Genomic DNA, 20,823 nt, shown 5'->3' with positions numbered 1-20,823 from the left:
AACCTGAAGTGTTCAGCGTCTGCGAACATTAAAGCACTTCTTCTTTGATTTGATTGACCATCCCTATCTTTTTGAAAGTCGAAGCATCCTTACAACGAGTTGTGTGTAATGGAGTGAAGGACAGTAACATCAATAATATCAAATATTGGTGGAGGCAATTTGGCTATATCTAATTATTGGGGTGGACTTGTCCCCCTCAGTGTCTATGGTTGTTACTGCAGCTTCCAGCAATATGCATGCTTTATATAGTGTTTGTAACAGAATTTGTAAATATCCAATGTTTCTAAACTTACACGATCAATCTCTCATCCATGTTTGAGGGTTAATATACTGTATATTGATTGTTCAAAAACTGGGATTAACATTAACAAGCTCTTGTTACCAGAGCTTGTTGCATCATCTGTAATCCGCATATGAAGGAGCGGGAAATGTTTGTTTCAAAGAGAGCAGGTGAAAATGCTTTGTCATAACAGCAGCATCACTAAAGTCTATGACAGGACTCAGATGTACGTGAAAGCAGATAACATCAAAGATGGAGAGAACACAGCTGACCTACAGTGCACACCTGTATACAGGTTGAAGATGTGTTGGAGAACCTTTATAATCCCAAAAGAAATTTTGAGGAACAGAAATGATATGGAGTGACACAGAACTATAGACTGGGTGAACCCAGCCTGATCTGCCGGCGATTTGATTTCGCCCGGCAACTCAGTCTGGAAACCCGTACATTCATTTCTACTGCTTCTGTTACACTTTTGCGGGAACCAATCACAGACTGGCTTATCCACCTTGCTCGCTATTGGCGGGTATAACACGATGACGATAGAGAAGCGATGGCAAGCACGACCATCAGTCCAGTTCCTTTTAACCTCTCGACGACGCCGAATGACTTCTTTAGTTTAGCAAACAAATCGCTCGAGTGGGTGTAAATACCACTCACTTTCATGTTTTTTTTGCACAACCTGCAAAAATCGCTCGGTGCCATTGCTGCTTCTGCAAACCACTGATCAATGCTACAAACCAATACAAACTAAACCTGTCTGGAGTTTTAGCGTCGCTCTGCAAAGTACGTCACCCGGATCGTTGATCTGATTGGTTGAAGGACTATCCGTGAATAATGCTCGCTGATCACGCCTCTTGTGCAGTAGAAAATACATACAGACTCCCCAGACCAATGTTCAATTTTAAATTGAGCTTGGTCTGGTGATAGCTAGACAAACAGTACTAAGCTTCACTGTCCCTCTTTCATTTCATCACCTTTTCTCCATTCAGACACATTGCTGTATGAGCTCTTTAATGCCTCAATGTTCCTCATTCAATTTCGGTCTCTCAGTCACTCACCATTATATTTCTTACTTTTGTATGCATTAAAAAAAAGTTTATGTGAGGATTTTCCCTTCCTGGAACTTTGTTTGATTGTCACTCATTCTTAAAGCTCTTTTTAAATGGACATTTATAAATAGCTTCAAAAACTAACCAGATGAAGAGGTCTTGTTTTTTTCTTTTTTATGGCACCTGATTGAGCAATTGATAGGAGTAAATAAATTATTATTCAATTTCAATCGAGAAAGAAGCATTGTAGCCACGTTTGCTTGGTTATGTCTACAGCATATACGGTGACCAGAAGGGCACATGCTCGATTCACTTATTAACTCTTGGGAACGAGATGATATATATGTCGTGGCCACAAGACATGTGTTGTTACCTAGATTTTATCAAGGTAACAACATCCTTATGTTGTTTCCTCGAGATCCTATGTTGAGGGAACGACATCTGTTTCTCATGACCACGTGACAAACGTGTGACTATAGAAATTTGGGATTATCAGAAATGGATATTATTGATAAATTAATATTTATTGCGAATTACAGATGACAAAAAAAGTGCGGAATTTAGAAATTAATATATTAACCTGTATTATACTATTATATTAGTTAAATTGTTATATTGCGTGCATTTGTATCTAGTGGTCATTTCAGATGTAAAATGCAATAAATTCTATATGGGACAAATTTTTTTTTTTTTTTCAGAAATGTAGGTAGAGGCACATTATTTCAGTGAGTCTACAGTGGCATGAAAAAGTATGTGAACCCCTTGCAGAATCTGTGAAAATGAGAATTATTGGAATAAAATAAGAGGGATAATAAAAAATGCATGTTATTTTTTGTTTAGTACTGTCTTGAGTAAGATATTTTAGATAAAAGATATAAAAGATGATTGCATTTAGTTCACAAGACAAAACAATAGCTGAATTTATTAAAATAACCCCATTCATAAGTATGTGGACCATTGATTCTCAATACTGTGTGTGGTTCCCTGATGATCTACGACTGTTTTTATGTTTTGTGATGGTTGTTCATGAGTCTCTTGTTTGTCCTGAGCAGTTAAACTGAGCTCTGTTCTTCAGAAAAATCCTCCAGCTCCTGCAGATTCTTCAGTTTTCAAGCATTTTTGCATATTTGAACCCTTTACAGCAGTGACTGTAGGATTTTGAGATCCGTGTTTTCATACTGAGGACAATTGAGGGACTCAAACACAACTGTTAAAAAAGGTTCAAACATTCACTGATGCTCCAGAAGGAAACACGATGCATTAAGAGTCGGGGTGTGAAAACTTTTGAACAGGATGAAGATGTCACAATTTTTCTTATTTTGTTTAAATATCATTGTTTTTCATTTAGTACTGCCCTTCGGAACCAACAGAAGATACTTGCATGTTTCCTGGCAGAAAAATTAAGTACAATTTACCTTGATATTTGAATTCAAAAGTTTTCATCCCTCATTGTCCTCAGTGTGAAAAGATGAATCTCAAAATCCTACAGTCACTGCTGGAAAGGGTTCAAATATGCAAAAATGCTTGAAAACTGAAGAATCTGCAGGAGCTGGAGGATTTTTCTGAAGAACAGAGCTCAGTTTAACTGCTCAGGACAAACAAGAGACTCATGAACAACCATCACAAAACATAAAAACAGTCGTAGATCATCAGGGAACCACACACAGTATTGAGAATCAATGGTTCACATACTTATGAATGGGGTTATTTTAATAAATTCAGCTATTTTTTTGTCTTGTGAACTAAATGCAAACATCTTTTATGTAAAATATCTTACTCAGGACAGTACTAAACAAAAAATAACATGCATTTTTTATTATCCCTCTAGGCCCCGTCCACACGGAGACTCTACATGCTTGCGTTCATGCTGCAGAAGCTACTGAACCAAAATAAAGTGTTATTTCTAAGCTTTGCTAAAGTTTGTATTCAGCGCGCAAGGTTTATGCGCATGCTCCAAGTCTTCTTCGCTGCTTTAAGTGCATTTCTGCGGCAGAATTACAGCGCCACATAATGGTCTGGCATGTATACTACATCGTTTTGAGTCGTTTTAGTTGTTTCGTGTGGACGCAGATATTTTTTGAGACGAGGAAAAAAAAATATCGGTTTAGGGTAAGCTCCGGCTTCGTTTGGACGTATTAAAATAATTCTAATTTTCACAGATTCTGCAAGGCGTTCACATACTTTTTCATGCCACTGTATGTTGCAATGACAAAAATGCTTGTAGCCTACAGGCTAAAATAAATACTAGTGAACGCTTTCATGTTCCAGTGTGTTAAAGTCCCCCTGTAGTCAATAATTTTATCCCTTAAAGCTCTTCTTTGATCACCAAAATGACATATTTTAACTTTTTTTGGTTGTAAAAAAAAAATCTTAATGCCTTAAAATAGCTTGAATGTAACTCTTCCCTCATTTAATATACATGGATCTATGAATATGATAATTAGCCCCGCCTCCACTCGCTTAGACAAGATCCACTTGTCAACTTACGGCGGTAAATGCTGCACAATGGTATCGCTTTTTAAAACGTCGGACACATGGTGGTAATTAATATGATTAGCGTTTTGCTTAACTACGTTATCAAACAGCTAATAACATGTTGCTAATGTTACACAAACCATGTTTGACGCTTTGAACAACTCAGAACATCAGTGGAGAAAGGCATGATTTTCACCACAGGGGGACTTTAAAGTAATAAAACAGGCACATTATACAGGCACAAATAAACAAACAGATAAAATAAGATAACAATAAGATTGTATTATATATATATATATATATATATATATATATATATATATATATATGCACACACAATAAATATGAATACAATTAATATAAAGGATGGAGTTGGATCTTTATATTTACATGCCGGCACTGTGCGGTTTAGTAGTTTATAATTATAATTTCTGATACTTTCTTATAGATACAAATAGTTCTTGAGGATGATCTCCTGAGTTTTAGAGGTTGTTGTTTGCATTAACTTATATTGATACAGATATAATAACAGATATAGCTGACCGGAGAATTAAACATGTATGTCATGAGGGCCTCCCTTTGGCCGTATTGAAATTTCTAATAATGCTTCATGATGACACATACACATCTCACAGTATGCATCTTCTGCCTGTGACTTATTGCTGTTATTATAATAATTTGATTCTAACCAAGTCCAAACGCCTTCAAACCCCACACACATATGCTGAGCAGAGGGAGGGTTGGCTGCAGAGCGACTGCGGTGTGTAAAATTAGCATGTTGGGCTCAGTGGAACATGTTGCCTGCAGCTCTATCATATGAGGAACTAGGAGTGACTCATGCTCACTGTGTCCAATGCTGTGGGTGGGTCACTTTCACAAAGATGGGACAGAATTAAGCAATATTGAAGACATATTAGTTTAGTTATGGATTGTCTGAAGGTTAGCTGTGAGTTCGGGGTACTTGTCAAAGATTTTTTGTGAAGTTCTGGTGAGAAATGGCTTACGTGGCAAAGAACAGCGCATATACACATCAAGTCAGTATGATTAGCTCATTTACAGTATGTGTGGGTGTGTGTTAGAGGGAAATCCTGAACTAAAGCTAGTTTTACTATTTTCTCATTCTCCCTTCCTTTTTTCTCTCTCTTTTCTCAAGTTCATTCAACTGTAGTGGACAATTTCATGTGTATGTATTGTGCAGACAGGGTTGGCTACTTTAAATCTAGCTAATAATATTTAGAAACAGTTAATGTAAGCTACAAACAAAAAGTAGCTAACTACATTGAGGTTACCTAATGGGGCAATATGTATATATTTTTGTGAATCTGTTCATTTACGTGAACCACCAAACCTTGAATTTTAACTAGTGACTCCCCTACACTGGTATTCTGTTTTTCTACTGTATGTGTGTGTTTTATAAAGTTTTAGAGAAAGACGTAAGAGTGAGATCGTCATTAAGTCACAAACACGCATTCTTAAAAATACCATTGCACAAAATGCCGCATGTTTTATGTCACTGCTACTACCTGTGCCCCTTAAACTTTAAAAATAAAGGTCCACCACTCACCAAAAGGGCACATGAAGCAGCTCCTCTGGCATTTATCCATCGCTGCATTTGTGTCATAAAGTGGCATTATTTTCCACAACCCAGGCTCATTGGAAAAACACGCCTCTGGCTACATTTCTGCAAAGTGAGGTTACACCACTATTTGCACGTTTTCACAACAATTTCAAAGTGAATTGTCCAGTGAGTGGCACTAAAAGCGTGTTTAATTTTATCCAAAATTATCTTCGGAACACAAATTAAGATATTTTTGATGAAATCCAAGAGCTGTCTGACTCCTCCACAGACAGCAATTTAAAGGTGCCCTAGATTATGTTTTTAAAAGATGTAATATAAGTCTAAGGTGTCCCCTGAATGTGTCTGTGAAGTTTCAGATCAAAATACCCCATAGATTTGTTTTAATTAATTTTTTTAACTGCCTATTTTGGGGCATCATTATAAACGCGCCGATTTTATGCTGCAGCCCCTTTAAATCCCGTGGTCCACGCCCACAGAGCTCGTGCTTGCCTTGAACAGTGCTTTAACAAAGTTTACACAGCTAATATAACCCTCAAAATGGATCTTTACAAAGTGTTCGTCATGCATGCGGCATGCATGCGGCATGCATGCGGCGGATTATGTGAGTATTGTATACTGTTATATTGTTTACTTCTGATTTTGAATGAGTTTGATAGTGCTCCGTGGCTAACGGGTAATGCTACACTGTTGGAGAGATTTGTAAAGAATGAAGTTGTGTTTATGAATTATACAGACTGCAAGTGTTTAAAAATGAAAATAGCGACGGCTCTCTTGTCTCCGTGAATACAGTAATAACCGATGGTAACTTTAACCACATTTAACAGTACATTAGCAACATGCTAACGAAACATTTAGAAAGACAGTTTACAAATATCACTAAAAATATCATGATATCATGGATCATGTCAGTTATTATTGCTCCATCTGCCATTTTTCGCTATTGTTCTTGCTTGCTTACCTAGTCTGATGATTTGGTTGTGCAGATCCAGACGTTAATACTGGCTGCCCTTGTCTAATGCCTTTTATAATGTTGGAAACGTGGGCTGGCATATGCAAATATTGGGGGCGTACACCCCGACTGTTACGTAACAGTCGTTGTTATGTTGAGATTCGCCTGTTCTTCGGAGGTCTTTTAAACAAATGAGATTTATATAAAAAGGAGGAAACAATGGAGTTTGAGACTCACTGTATGTCATTTCCATGTACTGAACTCTTGTTATTTAACAATGCCAAGATAAATTAAATTTTTCATTCGAGGGCACCTTTAATTACCACTGTCAAGGCCCAGAAAGGTACTAAAGACATTGTTAAAACAGTCAACGTGACTGCAGTGGTTCAACCTTATTTTTATGAAGCAACGAAAATACTTCTTATGTGCAAAAACAAAACAAAAATAACGACTTTATTCAACAATTTCTTCTCTACTCTGTTAGTCTCCTACGCAGTTGATGCAGTAAGCACAGTGAAGACTTCTGTGTTTACGTCCAAACGGCAGTTCAGTATTGGTTGAGCAGCATGACGCACGCCTGTGATGCTGACGCAGGGGCCGGCCAATAATGAGTCGGCGTTCTGACGTAAACACGGAAGTGCTGCACTGTGCTTACTGCATCAACTGCATAGGACACTGACATGGAAGAGATTAGATTGTTTTGTTTTTGCGCACAAAAAGTATTCTCGTCTTTTCATAAAATTAAGGTTAAACCACCTTTTTGGGCCTTGACAAGTTGACCGTGGTAATGATGAAATTAACTTTTTTTATTCTTTTATTCCGTGGCTTCCACAGACTGCTACTGCAGAACTGTCATTTTCTGCCACCAGGTAGGCTCCGCCCACAAAAATGTCATCGCTGTTTGCAAACACAAAATAGGTCTACATGTGCGGTTTTCAGGTTTCGCAAAAATATAGAGGCACATTTTTCCAATGAGCTTATGTTGATATTCAACCTCAGGTTTATACACTTTGTTAACGTGTATGCAATTAAACTGTTTAAGTAGCAAAAAAAAAGTTGAAGTAGCACAAAACTTGCTGTGATTAATTTCCTGCCACGGTCAAAAATATTTTATGGTAATTGTAGGCCTTTGTTTGATGGTCTCATTGTATATTAACCCTGTTCGGTATTTCATAATTCACCCAAAGCTCAGTTCCACTGTGTAGACTGATTTAGAATATGGAAATGTTTCCTTTTGTTTTCCTCTCAGATTCAGATGCTTTGCTTTCTCCATGTGTGTCTCTCTCCATATTCTTTCCTCATCTCATCTGTCTCTCTCTCTTTCTCTTGCTCTATTGTGTGAGGCATGAGAACACATACAGAAGCTCTCTAAAAAGATCAATGCTACATCCCCAGTCACAATAGCATTGATTCTCTTGCTCTCTTTCCTGCTCTCTCTCTCTTTGTGTGTGTGTGTGTGTGTGTGTGTGTGTGTGTGTGTGTGTGTGTGTTTTGAACTTTTGGTTGAGTTAGGTAGACTGTCCTGTCATTATCCTGCTATCATTAACCTCATGCCATTTATCAAAACACCTTAATAGCATCACAGAATGTCACTGAGCAAAAGAAAAAATTATCATGTGACACACATAATTGTGTCCCTGTGTGCTTAAAGTAGATTCCTGGGGTGTCCATTAGCGGGGATGTTGTGTATCATAGGCATGTGTCATGGGCAAATGTCAAGTCTTGATTCAGCTGCATCTATTTTTCAAACAGTATGAAATTTATCCACAAAACCTTTTAATACTTTACCTACCACTGATTTGCCTGTTTTGCAGTCAGTCTGCATTCACTGTTCTGCACATTAATACAGGCTGAAGTTTTCCACTGCTCAAACCCAGCTAACAAAAATATGCTTGAAGAATGTTTTGCTAACATCCCTATTAAGTTATGAAAACGTTGGCTGCGTCCGTAAGCGTAAAAATGCTGCTTTGGATGGATTCCAAAAGTAGGAAGGCATCAAGGGATGACCGAATATAATGTTAGCTTCACTTTCTGTCTCCTGAGATACCTTAATCTATCCCACAAATCTGTGCGTTACATTCTGTGGCAGTTATGTTAAAAAATAAAGATGGCTTCTGAAACAACAGTTCCCATTCAGTCGGTCACTTCGACGTACGTCGGATGACCGACGAATAGGAATCTCGCTAGAGAGGCCAATCTACTTCGAGTGTAACTAAACGAGCCAATGCACATTGGCATGCAATCATATGCATCAGCTGCTCGCCTCGCAGCGCGGGTATATAATGAGCAGCAGGTGCGTTGCATCTTCAGCTTTTCGCTTCGGAGCCGAACTACACATGGTAGTATCTACGAGCGAGTGTGAAAGGAACAAGCCAGCTCTCTCTACTGCTCTCTCGTCTGGTGCAGGTGGAACAGCACAGCAGCGGGGCCGATTCTCTCCTTTTGTTTATTTTCTTTTTTTGCCCACTGAGCAAAGAAAGCTGTGTGTCAGCTGTGAAAGCCGTTCTTACGGCTGGTACGGTGCGCTTTAAAGAGCGCTGAAAAGCTGTTTTCACGGCTGGTAAGAGCGGCATCTCCAAAGAGAGTGCACACGACAGGCTGCACATTTCCCTGTCTGTGCTGCAGCGGCTTTCCCCTGCGTGCTTCGGCACTTGAAAGAGCAGTTCCTGAAAGAGCTTACACGAGTAGTTCGCGTCTTTTTAAAGATGTCGTTCTACTTGTGTGTTTCTGGATGCGGTCGTTACCTGGCGCCTCGGGATGGTCACCAGCGCTGTATCACGTGCTTGGGCTTAAGGCACGCTGAGGCGGCGTTTGTGGACGAGTCATGCACCCATTGTGGGATGATGACCGTCGCGGAGTTGCGGTCGAGACTCCACTTCCTGCAAAGGGGTGGAGTCCCGGTCCCGGCGCCTCGTTCCAATCCTCCTCAGAGGGTTGCTTCGGGCGCTGGGACTGGTGACTTGAGGATCATGGTGAGCGCGCTTCCTTCGGGGAACCAACCCCCTAGGAACCCTCATCCCTCGTGCACTCCGCAGCCAGTAGAGCTGCCGGGGGAACGCGGTGGACCACCCCAGAGGTGTGTACCATCCGTATCCTTCGGAGCTCCCCATGACGACCAGATGTCGATCGCTGCATCGGAGGGTGAGCCTGATACTTTCGGGGATGACGATTCGGCGCAGCTGCCTCCTTCGGGAGTGACATCTGTGCCCGATTCAGACCCGGAAATGATGGCTATGCTTTCCCGGGCCGCCAACAGGGTCGGGCTCGTGTGGAATCCTCCACCGTGTCCCGAGCCCTCGCGGTTGGACGATTGGTTTCTCGGGGTGGCAAGGGCTGGTTCTCAGTCCCCCACCCCAGTGCCTTTCTTCCCGGAGGTGCATGAAGAACTCACTGGCACATGGACGGCACCTTTTACTGCCCGAAACCGTGTCGGTGGGTCCTCCTCCCTCACCACCCTTGATGGCGGAGCGGCGAAGGGTTATGCGCGCATACCCCCTGTGGAACGGGCCGTTGCTATGCAACTGTGCCCTAACTCCACCTGGCGGGGGGAGCCGTCTCTCCCTTCCCGGGCCTGTAAGCACTCGTCGGATCTTACCGGCAAGGCTTATCAGGCCTGTGGGGAAGCCGCTTCTGCCTTACACGCTATGGCGTTGTTGCAGGTCCATCAGGCCAAGGCACTGAAGGACCTACACGAGGGTGGTCATGATCCGCAAGTTCTACAAGAACTTCGTACCGCGACGGACCTCGCGCTTCGTGCGACGAAGGTTACGGCGCGGTCAGTGGGTCGTGCGATGTCCACCATGGTGGTCCAGGAACGCCATCTCTGGCTGTGTCTCGCGGACATGAGGGATACCGACAAGGTCAGGTTTCTTAATTCCCCCGTGTCCCAGACCGGCCTCTTCGGCGACGCGGTCGAGAACTTTGCCCAACAGTTCTCGGCTGTACAAAAGCAGTCTGAGGCCATTAGTCACATCCTGCCGAGGCGGTCAGCTGCTGCACCCCCACCGCCGGCGGCACCTCAGTCTGCCCGTCGCCGAGGGCGCCCCCCTGCGGCCGCCCCCGCTCCCACGCCGCAGCAGCAGCCTCCATCCAAGCGGCGTCGTGGAGCCGGTCGCGGGCGGGGTGCCCAGCCCGTCCCGCCACCCCCTAAAAAGAAGGGTGGCAAGGCCAAGTCCAAGCGGCCCTAGGACGGGCGACCCGGAGATGGATGGGACTGCTCTTCAGGAGGTGGTGACCGCACCGCTCCTTCCCCCGGAGGAGGGCCGGGTGGAGAATCTTTTGTTTCCCCTTTTTGTTCCGCCGCTGGCCCAACGACCAGCGGTACCCAAATTTTCAATAAAAGAGCAGTTTCCTCTATCTCCGGGTCCGAAGAGGGCTCGGAGGGCAGTGGGAGGGCAAGAACCTCACCACTCTCATCCACCTCTTCTGTCGCCAGCGGACAGCAGCGAGCAGCAGGCAGACAAAACCTCGACTGCTCCCTCTGTCCACCTGTGGAAGCAGGTAAGTGTTGCACAGCACACTGTGACCCCGCTTCGGGCCGCCTCATACAGAGAGCCCCCCGGGCCGCGTCCCTGCGTTCCACCTCGCTGCCCCGCGGCGGGTACGCCGGTGGTCCCCTTGGTGCCGCTTGCTCGGTCTCTGGGAGCCTGGCTAGCGCTCCCCAGTCCGTCTCGCTGGCTCCTTCGGACCATCAGGCTCGGCTATGCGATTCAGTTCGCCCGGCGCCCCCCCAAGTTCAGGGGCATCCTCTTCACTACAGTGAAAGCTGCCGATGCCCCTGTCCTGCGTGCGGAGATCGCAGTCCTACTGGCGAAGGACGCGATCGAGCCGGTCCCTCCAGCCGATATGAGGTCAGGGTTCTACAGTCCCTACTTCATTGTACCCAAGAAAAGCGGCGGGTTACGACCGATCTTGGACCTGCGTCTTTTGAATCGGAGCCTCCACAAGCTACCGTTCAAAATGCTCACGCAGAAACGCATTTTCGAATGCATCCGTCCCCGAGATTGGTTTGCAGCGATCGACCTGAAGGACGCGTACTTTCATGTTTCGATTCTTCCGCGACACAGGCCATTCCTGAGGTTCGCGTTCGAAGGTCGAGCATACCAGTACAGGGTCCTACCCTTCGGGCTCGCCCTGTCTCCCCGCGTCTTCACGAAAGTCGTGGAGGGAGCCCTTGTTCCCATGAGAGAACAGGGTGTTCGCATCCTCAACTATCTAGACGACTGGCTTATCCTAGCACAGTCTCGGGATCAGTTGTGCGAACACAGGGACTGGTGCTCAGTCACCTCAGCCAGTTGGGGCTTCAGGTCAACTGGGAAAAGAGCAAACTCGCCCCAGTGCAGAGGATCTCTTTTCTCGGTATGGAGTTGGATTCGGTCGAACAGATAGCACGCCTCACAGAGGAACGTGCTCGGTCGGTGTTGAACTGCCTGAATACTTTCAACGGCAGGACAGCGGTCCCACTGAAATTTTTTCAGAGGCTCCTGGGGCATATGGCGGCCGCAGCGGCTGTAACACCGCTCGGTCTGCTTCATATGAGACCGCTTCAGCACTGGCTTCACGGCCGAGTCCCGAGATGGGCGTGGCTACACGGCACGTTCCGGGTGCCAATCACTCAGGAGTGCCGCCAAGCCTTCAGCCCGTGGTCGGACCCTTTGTTTCTTCGGGCAGGAGTGCCCCTAGAACAAGTGTCCCGGCATGCTGTGGTATTCACAGATGCTTCGGCCACCGGCTGGGGTGCCACGTACAACGGGCATGCAGTGTCAGGGGTTTGGACGGGACCCCATCTGCATTGGCACATCAACTGCCTCGAGTTGCTGGCAGTACGTCTTGCTCTGGGCCGCCTCAAAGGCCTGCTACGGGGCAAGCATGTACTGGTCCGTACGGACAACACTGCGACCGTTGCGTACATCAACCATCAAGGTGGTCTACGCTCCCGTCGCATGTCGCAACTCGCCCGCCATCTCCTCCTCTGGAGTCAGAAGCATCTGAGGTCGCTTCGCGCCATTCATGTTCCCGGTGTGCTCAACCGTGTGGCCGACGAGCTGTCACGAGCTGCGCTGCCAGGAGAGTGGCGACTCCACCCCCAGGTGGTTCAGCTGATCTGGAAAGAGTTCGGAGAGGCTCAGGTAGACCTGTATGCCTCTCTAGAGACCTCCCACTGCCAGTTGTTTTACTCTCTGACCGAGGGAACACTCGGGACAGACGCACTGGCACACAGCTGGCCCCGGGGCCTGCGCAAATATGCGTTTCCCCCAGTGAGCCTACTTGCACAGACACTGTGCAAAGTCAGGGAGGACGAGGAGCAGGTCTTGCTAGTTGCGCCCTACTGGCCCAACCGGACCTGGTTCCCAGAACTCTCTCTCCTCGCGACAGCCCCTCCCTGGCCCATCCCTCTGAGGAAGGACCTTCTTTCTCAGAGACGGGGCACTCTCTGGCACCCGCGTCCAGACCTCTGGAAACTCCATGTCTGGCCCCTGGACGGGACGCGGAGGTTCTAGGTGACTTACCCCCTGAGGTACTTAACACCATCACTTCGGCACGTGCACCGTCTACAAGACGTGCTTACGCCTCGAAGTGGAACCTGTTCGTCGAGTGGTGCTCTTCTCGCCGAGAAGACCCCCGAAGATGCTCGATCGGAGTCGTGCTTTCCTTCTTGCAGCAAGGGTTGGAGCGTAGGCTGTCCCCCTCCACCCTCAAAGTCCAGACTGCTGCTATCTCCGCTTACCACGACCACATAGATGGCAAATCTGTTGGTCAGCACGACCTGGTCATCAGGTTCCTTAGGGGGGCGAGACGGTTAAATCCTCCTCGACCTCCCTCCATACCCTCTTGGGACCTCGCTCTGGTGCTAAGAGCACTCCAGATTGCTCCCTTTGAGCCTTTGCAATCAGCAGACTTAAAGATTCTGTCTATGAAGACTTTGCTGCTGGTTGCATTGGCCTCCATCAAGAGGGTAGGGGACCTGCAGTCATTTTCGGTCGACGAATCGTGCCTGGAGTTCGGGCCGGGCGACAGCCACGTGGTACTGAGACCCCGGCCTGGCTACGTGCCCAAGGTTCCCACCACTCCCTTCAGGGACCAGGTGGTGAGCCTGCAAGCGCTGCCCTCGGAGGAGGCAGACCCAGCCCTGGCTTTGCTCTGTCCAGTCCGCGCTTTGCGACGGTACATAGACAGAACTCGAAGCTTCAGGACCTCAGACCAGCTCTTTGTCTGTTACGGAGGCCAGCAGAAGGGAAAGGCTGTCTCCAAGCAGAGGATGGCCCACTGGATAGTGGATGCCATCGCCCTGGCTTATCAAGCTCAGGGCGTGCCCTGCCCGCTCAGGTTGCATGCTCACTCCACGAGAGGTGTAGCATCCTCCTGGGCGCTGGCTCGTGGCGCCTCGCTGACAGACATTTGTAGAGCTGCGGGCTGGGCGACACCTAACACGTTCGCTAGGTACTATAGCCTTCGTGTGGAGCCGGTCTCCTCCCGTGTTCTCGCCTCAGGTCAGAGGCACGGAGAGGCCCCGGCTTAGTGTCCGCTTGCTGCGCGACATGCGCTTCTTTTCTCCAGAGAGTCCCTACAAGGCAGACCCTGTCGAGTCCTCCGACATCCTTCGGCAGCCGACGTGGCGGAGCGTCGGTCGCCAGGCCTTACTCCGTTGAATCCTTGAGAACCGGATTTAGGCTGGGTTCCATATGTGTGACCCTACGGGGATCCCATATGCGGCTTTCCACGGTTGCTCCTAATCGAAGCCCGTGTCTTTCCCTCTGGGAGAACCCACCAAGTTGGAGTCACCCCAGTTCTTCCATATGTTGTACAACCTACAAGGTTAGTCCATATGTACTTATCCATATAACTCCTTCGGGGAAGGATATGGCTTCCGCAGCGTTCCTTATCTGACGTAAGGTTACGCTCCCAGTGGTATCTATAGTCTCACTGAGTGGGTTTTGGGAACAACAGTGATCGACCCTCTCTGTGTGAGCCCGGTCCCACCGTCCTTAGGCAAGGGGGTTCAGGTGGCTCACAACAGAGCACTGGAAGAGGGCACCTCCTGTGGCGCTTTGGTAGGGATTCCTATTCGTCGGTCATCCGACGTACGTCGAAGTGACCGACTGAATGGGAACGTCTCGGTTACAAAGGTAACCCTCGTTCCCTGAAGGAGGGAACGGAGACGTACGTCCCGTCGCCACAGGCGCTGTCCTGCTAATGCTGCCACCCGCTGGGTTCGGCCCCTTAGCGAAAACCTGAAGATGCAACGCACCTGCTGCTCATTATATACCCGCGCTGCGAGGCGAGCAGCTGATGCATATGATTGCATGCCAATGTGCATTGGCTCGTTTAGTTACACTCGAAGTAGATTGGCCTCTCTAGCGAGATTCCTATTCGTCGGTCATCCGACGTACGTCTCCGTTCCCTCCTTCAGGGAACGAGGGTTACCTTTGTAACCGAGACGTTCATGTTAGCACAGGTTTTGATTTTAATAATACAGTAGCTATTAAATGTTGAAACTAACATTAACTAAGATTAATACATGCTTTAGAAGTATTTTTATTGCTAGTTAATGTTAACTAATAAATTAACTAATGTTAACAATTGGCGCCTTATTGAAAAGTGTTAAAGGATTCACTTTCAAATGAAAATTAGCCCAAGCTTTACTCACCTTCAAGCCATTCTAGGTGTATATGACTTTCTTCTTTCTGATGAACACAATCCGAGCTTTATAATGGCAGTGAACAGGATCAACGAGTATGAGCTGAAGAAAGTGTCTCCATCCACATCCATCCATCATAAGCATATTCCACATGGCTCCAGGCCATAATAAAGGCCTTCTGAAGTGAAGCGATGCGTTTGTGTAAAAAAAAACATCCATATTTAACAAGTTATGAAGTAAAATATCTAGCTTCAACCAGAAGTAAACCTAATATTAACACATATTATTAATCATAAGAAAACAAGCATCATAGCAGTTCAGATATTTGAGCCAAGTGGAGCATTTTTTTTTTTTATAAAATAACTTCGCCCCCTCTACTAGGATGCCATATAATAAGTGCTTATTAATTGATTAGTGTGAGAGCAAGAGTCTATCTAGAATGATCTGCTTGGACCATTAGCATTCTCAAGCCAAGACAGACCATCTTCCACACACACACACACACACACACACACACATACAATGGCAATCTAACACACACAGCTGCAGTCTGTTTTTAGCAGTCTGCCAGATACACAGAAAAGGGAAGAGAAAGAGAACGAGAGAGTGCAAGAGAGGAAGGCAGACCAACAGGTGGAGAAGAAAGGTGAGAGAAATGTGAGGAGGAAAACAAGGTGACTGAAGAAAAAGGAAATGGGAGAGGTTCTGTGTTCTGTTGCCTAGCAACTAACATTGTTCCATCTGGGGGGATGTTGCAATTTTACTGCAAAGACCAGATTACATCGTGTCAGGTGCAAGTGATTGTCCCACACACACAATATCTGAGCAGGTAGACTTTCACTGAAACTACTTCTCTTACAGGTATGTGCTAAAACAAACAGATTGTGTGTTCTTGTATACATGGTTTATGGGGACACAAATGTGTATAATGACATGGGTATTACAACGTAAACATGGTTTATGATGACACTTCCTGTGTCCTTGTAAACCAAATGGCTTAAAAAACATACTAAAATGTGTTTTTTTGACATTCAAATGCAGACAGTTTTCTGTGATGGGTAGGTGTAGGGGTAGGGGTAGTGTAAGGGGACAGAATATACAGTTTGTAGCCAACAGTATAAAACCCATTACACCTATGGAGAGTCCCCGTAAACCACATATACAAGTGTGTGTGTGTGTGTGTGGTGTGTGTGTGTGTGTGTGTGTGTGTGTGTGTGTGTGTGTGTGTGTGTGTGTGTGTGTGTGTGTGTGTGTGTGTGTGTGTGTGCAGAGACACACAGATGAAGTGATCAATGCTCCACACAGATAGATCAGACACACAGGGATCACTTGTCTGTAATTAGTCTGATTGTGTGTGCAGCTGCTTCTACATTGAAGGGGTTTTATGTAAACAAAATCATCTGTATGTGTTCTGAGTGTATGTCACAGCAGATTAGGTATGCTGCCTTTTCGCTGTCTTTCATGTGTCTTTTTAGGCATTTCTTAAACTTCTTATATTGCTTCTTATTGAAAATAACTGAATCGTTAAAGAGAAAAATTCAACAGCAAAGAGAATGAATGCACGGGAGGCAAGTCTGAGGCTACAATAAAATCTGTGATTCGAATTTAAATCCGGAAATAAATAACATTTTAGGATTTTAGAAATCCTTAAATCAAAGAAACAATATCTATTGTAACATTTACATTTAGATAATAGACACAATCATCAATGTCAAAGTTTGAGAGAAGCGAAGGGGGAATCAAGTGTGTTATTCCAGCATGAATCAGTGGTTTAAGAGGTTAAAAGTGCCATATAAGATGTAAATTGACAAATAAGGAATATCTGTTTTCTGATCAAATAAAACTTCTGTTTTAAAAATAAAATGAATGTTTTCAGGATATAAACATTAAGGGCCCTATCATACACCCGGCGCAATGCGGCGTCAGGTGCGACGCGAGTGATTTTGGTAGTTTCAGACCGACGCAGTTAGCATTTTCACGTTCTGTGCTACGTTGTTTAAACAGCAAATCCATTTGCACCCATTTGTGCTCTGGTCTGAAAGCAAGGTGTGTTCAGGCGCATTGTTGGCGTGTTAATATTTTAAAGGTGCCCTAGAATCAAAAATTTAATTTATCTGGGCATAGTTAAATAACAAGAGTTCAGTACATGGAAAAGACATACAATGAGTTTCAAACCTCATTGCTTCCTCCTTCTTATATAAATCTCATTTGTTTAAAAGACTTCCGGAAAACACACGTATTTCAACATAACACCGACTGTTACGTAACAGTCTGGATCATTAATATGTATGACCCCAATATTTGCATATATGCCAGCCCATGTTCAAGGCATTAGACAAGGAAAGGCAGTATTAACGTCTGGATCTGTGCACAGACAAGGTAAGCCAGCAAGAACAACAGCGAAAAATGGCAGATGGAGCATTAATAACTGACATAATCCATGATAGCATGATATTTTTAGTGATATTTGTAAATTGTCTTTCTAAATGTTTATTAGCATGTTGCTAATGTACTGTTAAATGTGGTTAAAGTTACCATAGTTTCTTACTGTATTCACGGAGACAAGAGCCGTCGCTATTTTCATTTTTAAACATGTGGAGTCTGTATAAGGCATAAACAACTTCATTCTTTATAAATCTCTCCAACAGTGTAGCATTAGCCATTAGCCACAGAGCATATAGCCTCAAACTCATAGAGAATCAAATGTAAACATCAAAATAAATACTTTACTCACATAATTCGAAGCATGCATACAGCATGCATGACGAACATCTTGTAAAGATCCATTTGAGGGTTATATTAGCTGTGTGAACTTTGTAAATGCACTGTAATATAGTCGAGAGCTCGTGTGGCAGGGAGCACACGATTTAAAGGGTATAACTATACCCTTTATAACTATACCCTGGTATAACTATACCCTGATTTTATAGTTAATGATGCCCCAAAATAGGCAGTTTAAAAAATTAATTTAAAAAAATCTATGGGGTATTTTGAGCTGAAACTTCACAGACACATTCAGGGGACACCTTAGACTTATGTTACATCTTGTGAAAAAGTATTCTTGGGCACCTTTAAAGCAACTGAAATAGACTGCGCCATTGACCAACAGAAACCTGGTCTAAAGTCAATGTTAAAAGTGCCATATAAGATGTAAATTGTTTTCTGATAAAATAAAACTTTATACGAATGTTTTCAGGATATAAACATTAAGGGCCCTATCATACACCCGGCACAAGGTGCGACGCGAGTGATTTAAACAACTACGTTGTTTAAACAGCAAATGCATTTGCACCCATTTGTGCTCTGGTCTGAAAGCGAGGTGTGTTCAGGCACATTGTTGGCGTGTTAATATTTTAAAGCAACTGAAATAGACTGCGCCATTGACCAACAGAAACCTGGTCTAAAGTCAATGGCAGAATATTTTTTCCGTTATTTAAAGAGCGCGTTAGTAATATGCGCCTATAGGCGGGAGCACAACGCGCGTACACTCTGCTTATTACACACACAGGGACACTCCAAACATTAAAAATAAGGATTACAATGTAAAAGATTATTATTGTGTGCATAAATATAAAAATGCTTTGGTGGAATCTGGCTTTTCCTGTAGATGGTCTGCTTTATAAAAATATTAATTTCTGGGGAAAAAAAAAAAAAAAAAAACTTACTGACCCCAAACTTTTGAATACTCAAATTGTTATGCTGATAATATAATTTTTAATGAAATGCATTTTACTAGACTTTTGGACCCTACTGTATAGCTCTTCCACATGATGCAGGTGGTCTCACATTCATGCCGTATCTGTGTTTCTCCTCAGCTCATCTCCAGTGATGCAGACGGGGCCATACAGAGAGCTGGGAGATTCAGAGTAGAGAACGGCTCAATAGATGAGGTAAGATACTCATTAAATATTGTGCAGTCTGAAATGTGTGTGTGTGTGCACTGAATGTGCTGGATTGCAATAGACCACTAAGCGTTACAAAACTATTATGAAAATTGCCAGGATAGAGGTTAAACAGCCCTACAATTGTTGAAGTTCTCATGACCATGGAGAGATTCAATAAGGTTTTGAACTTATCCACATGCATACTGTTGGCTGTGGGTTCAAGTCAGTGCAGTACTGCAGGCATGGGGGCGATACAATGTATTTAAATACATGCATAAGAAGTGAAGGTGGACAGGAAGAGGAACACAGATTAAAAGAAGTGGGAGGAAGGATGAAGAAAAGAGAGAGGGAACAAATGTATTCATCTTCTGGCAGTGAGTAACAAACCAAAACTGCCAGCTTTTGTGTTTTGTGATTGTGTCTGTAGGTGTTTCAATGAAATACACATGCATCAGCAAAAACAACAATCAAAGCAAAGCAATTCAATCAATCCTCAATGTTCTCGCTCTCATTTTCCCTCTATCTCTCTCTCGCTTTCCCTCCATCCACTTGTCCTTTTAATTTCAAGAACCGGACTGTAGCTATGACAACCTCCAATGCTTTATCCCACCAAAACAGACCTCTGATTGGTTGTTAATGATTTAGGGTGGACCGTCACCATAGTGATTAGGGTTCCTGACTCTCAGAGTATATAGGAAAGCTGTTGTTTATGTTGAGTTTTTTTTTTTTTTTTTTTTTTGTCAGCCTGAAAATAGCAATTGGAATTTGTTCTGGAACATGATGGAATTGATTATTGGGTGAGGAGAGGTAATAACCAACCAGACATGTTTGTGTTCGCAAGTATGTGTGTGTTCCCTACCACAAAGCTCTATAAATAAAAAAACATAGTGTCTCTGGCTAGTTGACGAAATAGTCATTTGTCCTTTTGATCCAGTGTTGCATTGCCAATGGAAATCTTACATTTCATTTATTGTGTGCAATGTGCATCCATTTTAATGTATTTTGAAATTAAAATTTAGGGTTTTTTTATGATACATTCTATATTGTTGCTGCAAATTTGTCAAAATTGCAAGAATGACGTGATTGTGTCTTGAATGTGTCAGTAAAAAAACAAACTACAAAATAGTGTCCACTCAGAAATGTTTTCACATGACAATTTTCTAGCCAAAATGTGCTTATAAAGTTACAGTTAATTATATATATATATATATTAGGGGTCAAGGAAAATGTTACAGGGCAAGTACAAAAAAAACAAAATCTTTACTGTTGAGTCCTGCACCTAGTTAAATTATTGATGGGGCTTTTCCGCAGACCTCTGACTACACGCCTGGAACATGGAGGAGAACTGATGTCCATTTGGAGAACCCAGAGTACCACACCAGATGGTACTTCAAGTACTTTCTGGGAAAAGGTGGGATTCCACTGCCAAGTATAGAGTATGCACACATACACACACAGATTTACAAATTCTCTTGTACTGTATATGCATACTGTACATGCACACACATACAGTACATGTTGGGATACTCAACACAGCTTAATGGAGAGCATAAATGTGGCATTGTTTTGAGAAATCCCATTCTGTGAAATTTTGGCTAACAAGTTTGTGGGAAAGATAAATTGAATTATGTAGGGAATAATTAAACAACGTTTGAAATTAGTATGGCTGCCTTGAGTTCAGAACCAGTTCCATTTTATTAAAAAAAAAAATAGTGGAAACAAATAAATTTTATTATATATGGTACTGTTAACAATTTTTGAATGTCTGCATTCTCATGCTGAGGAGGACGAAGCACCAAATACTGGTATTTTATACTAGTGTTTTATATTTTATACTAAAATACTCTGTTTTACACTTCATCACTCTGTTTTTCTTTTTTTTTGTCTTTCTTTATCTCCCTTCCTCACAAACAAATACAAACACTGTTGTTCCCACACACATTCCCGAGGCAGATTCTGCATTATG

General features: G+C 43.8%; 1 protein-coding gene across 7 annotated transcripts in view; it reads left to right on the top strand.

Moving 5' to 3' along the window:
- Positions 1–20,823, top strand: part of garnl3 (GTPase activating Rap/RanGAP domain like 3) — a 79,826-nt gene that overhangs the window by 25,919 nt on the left and 33,084 nt on the right. For 6 of the 7 annotated variants that reach the window (XM_048188483.1, XM_048188478.1, XM_048188480.1 and 3 more), the window contains exons 3-4: positions 18,789–18,863; positions 20,169–20,268. In XM_048188483.1, the coding sequence (XP_048044440.1) occupies positions 18,789–18,863; positions 20,169–20,268 (175 nt within the window). Of the gene's footprint in view, positions 1–4,689; positions 4,842–18,788; positions 18,864–20,168; positions 20,269–20,823 lie in introns of those variants that run through there. The other variant, XM_048188482.1, reaches the window with a different exon arrangement.

This window comes from Megalobrama amblycephala, linkage group LG4, assembly GCF_018812025.1.
Source record: "Megalobrama amblycephala isolate DHTTF-2021 linkage group LG4, ASM1881202v1, whole genome shotgun sequence".
NCBI classification, from domain to species: domain Eukaryota; kingdom Metazoa; phylum Chordata; class Actinopteri; order Cypriniformes; family Xenocyprididae; genus Megalobrama; species Megalobrama amblycephala.
This window is presented reverse-complemented; position numbering and strand designations above follow the sequence as displayed.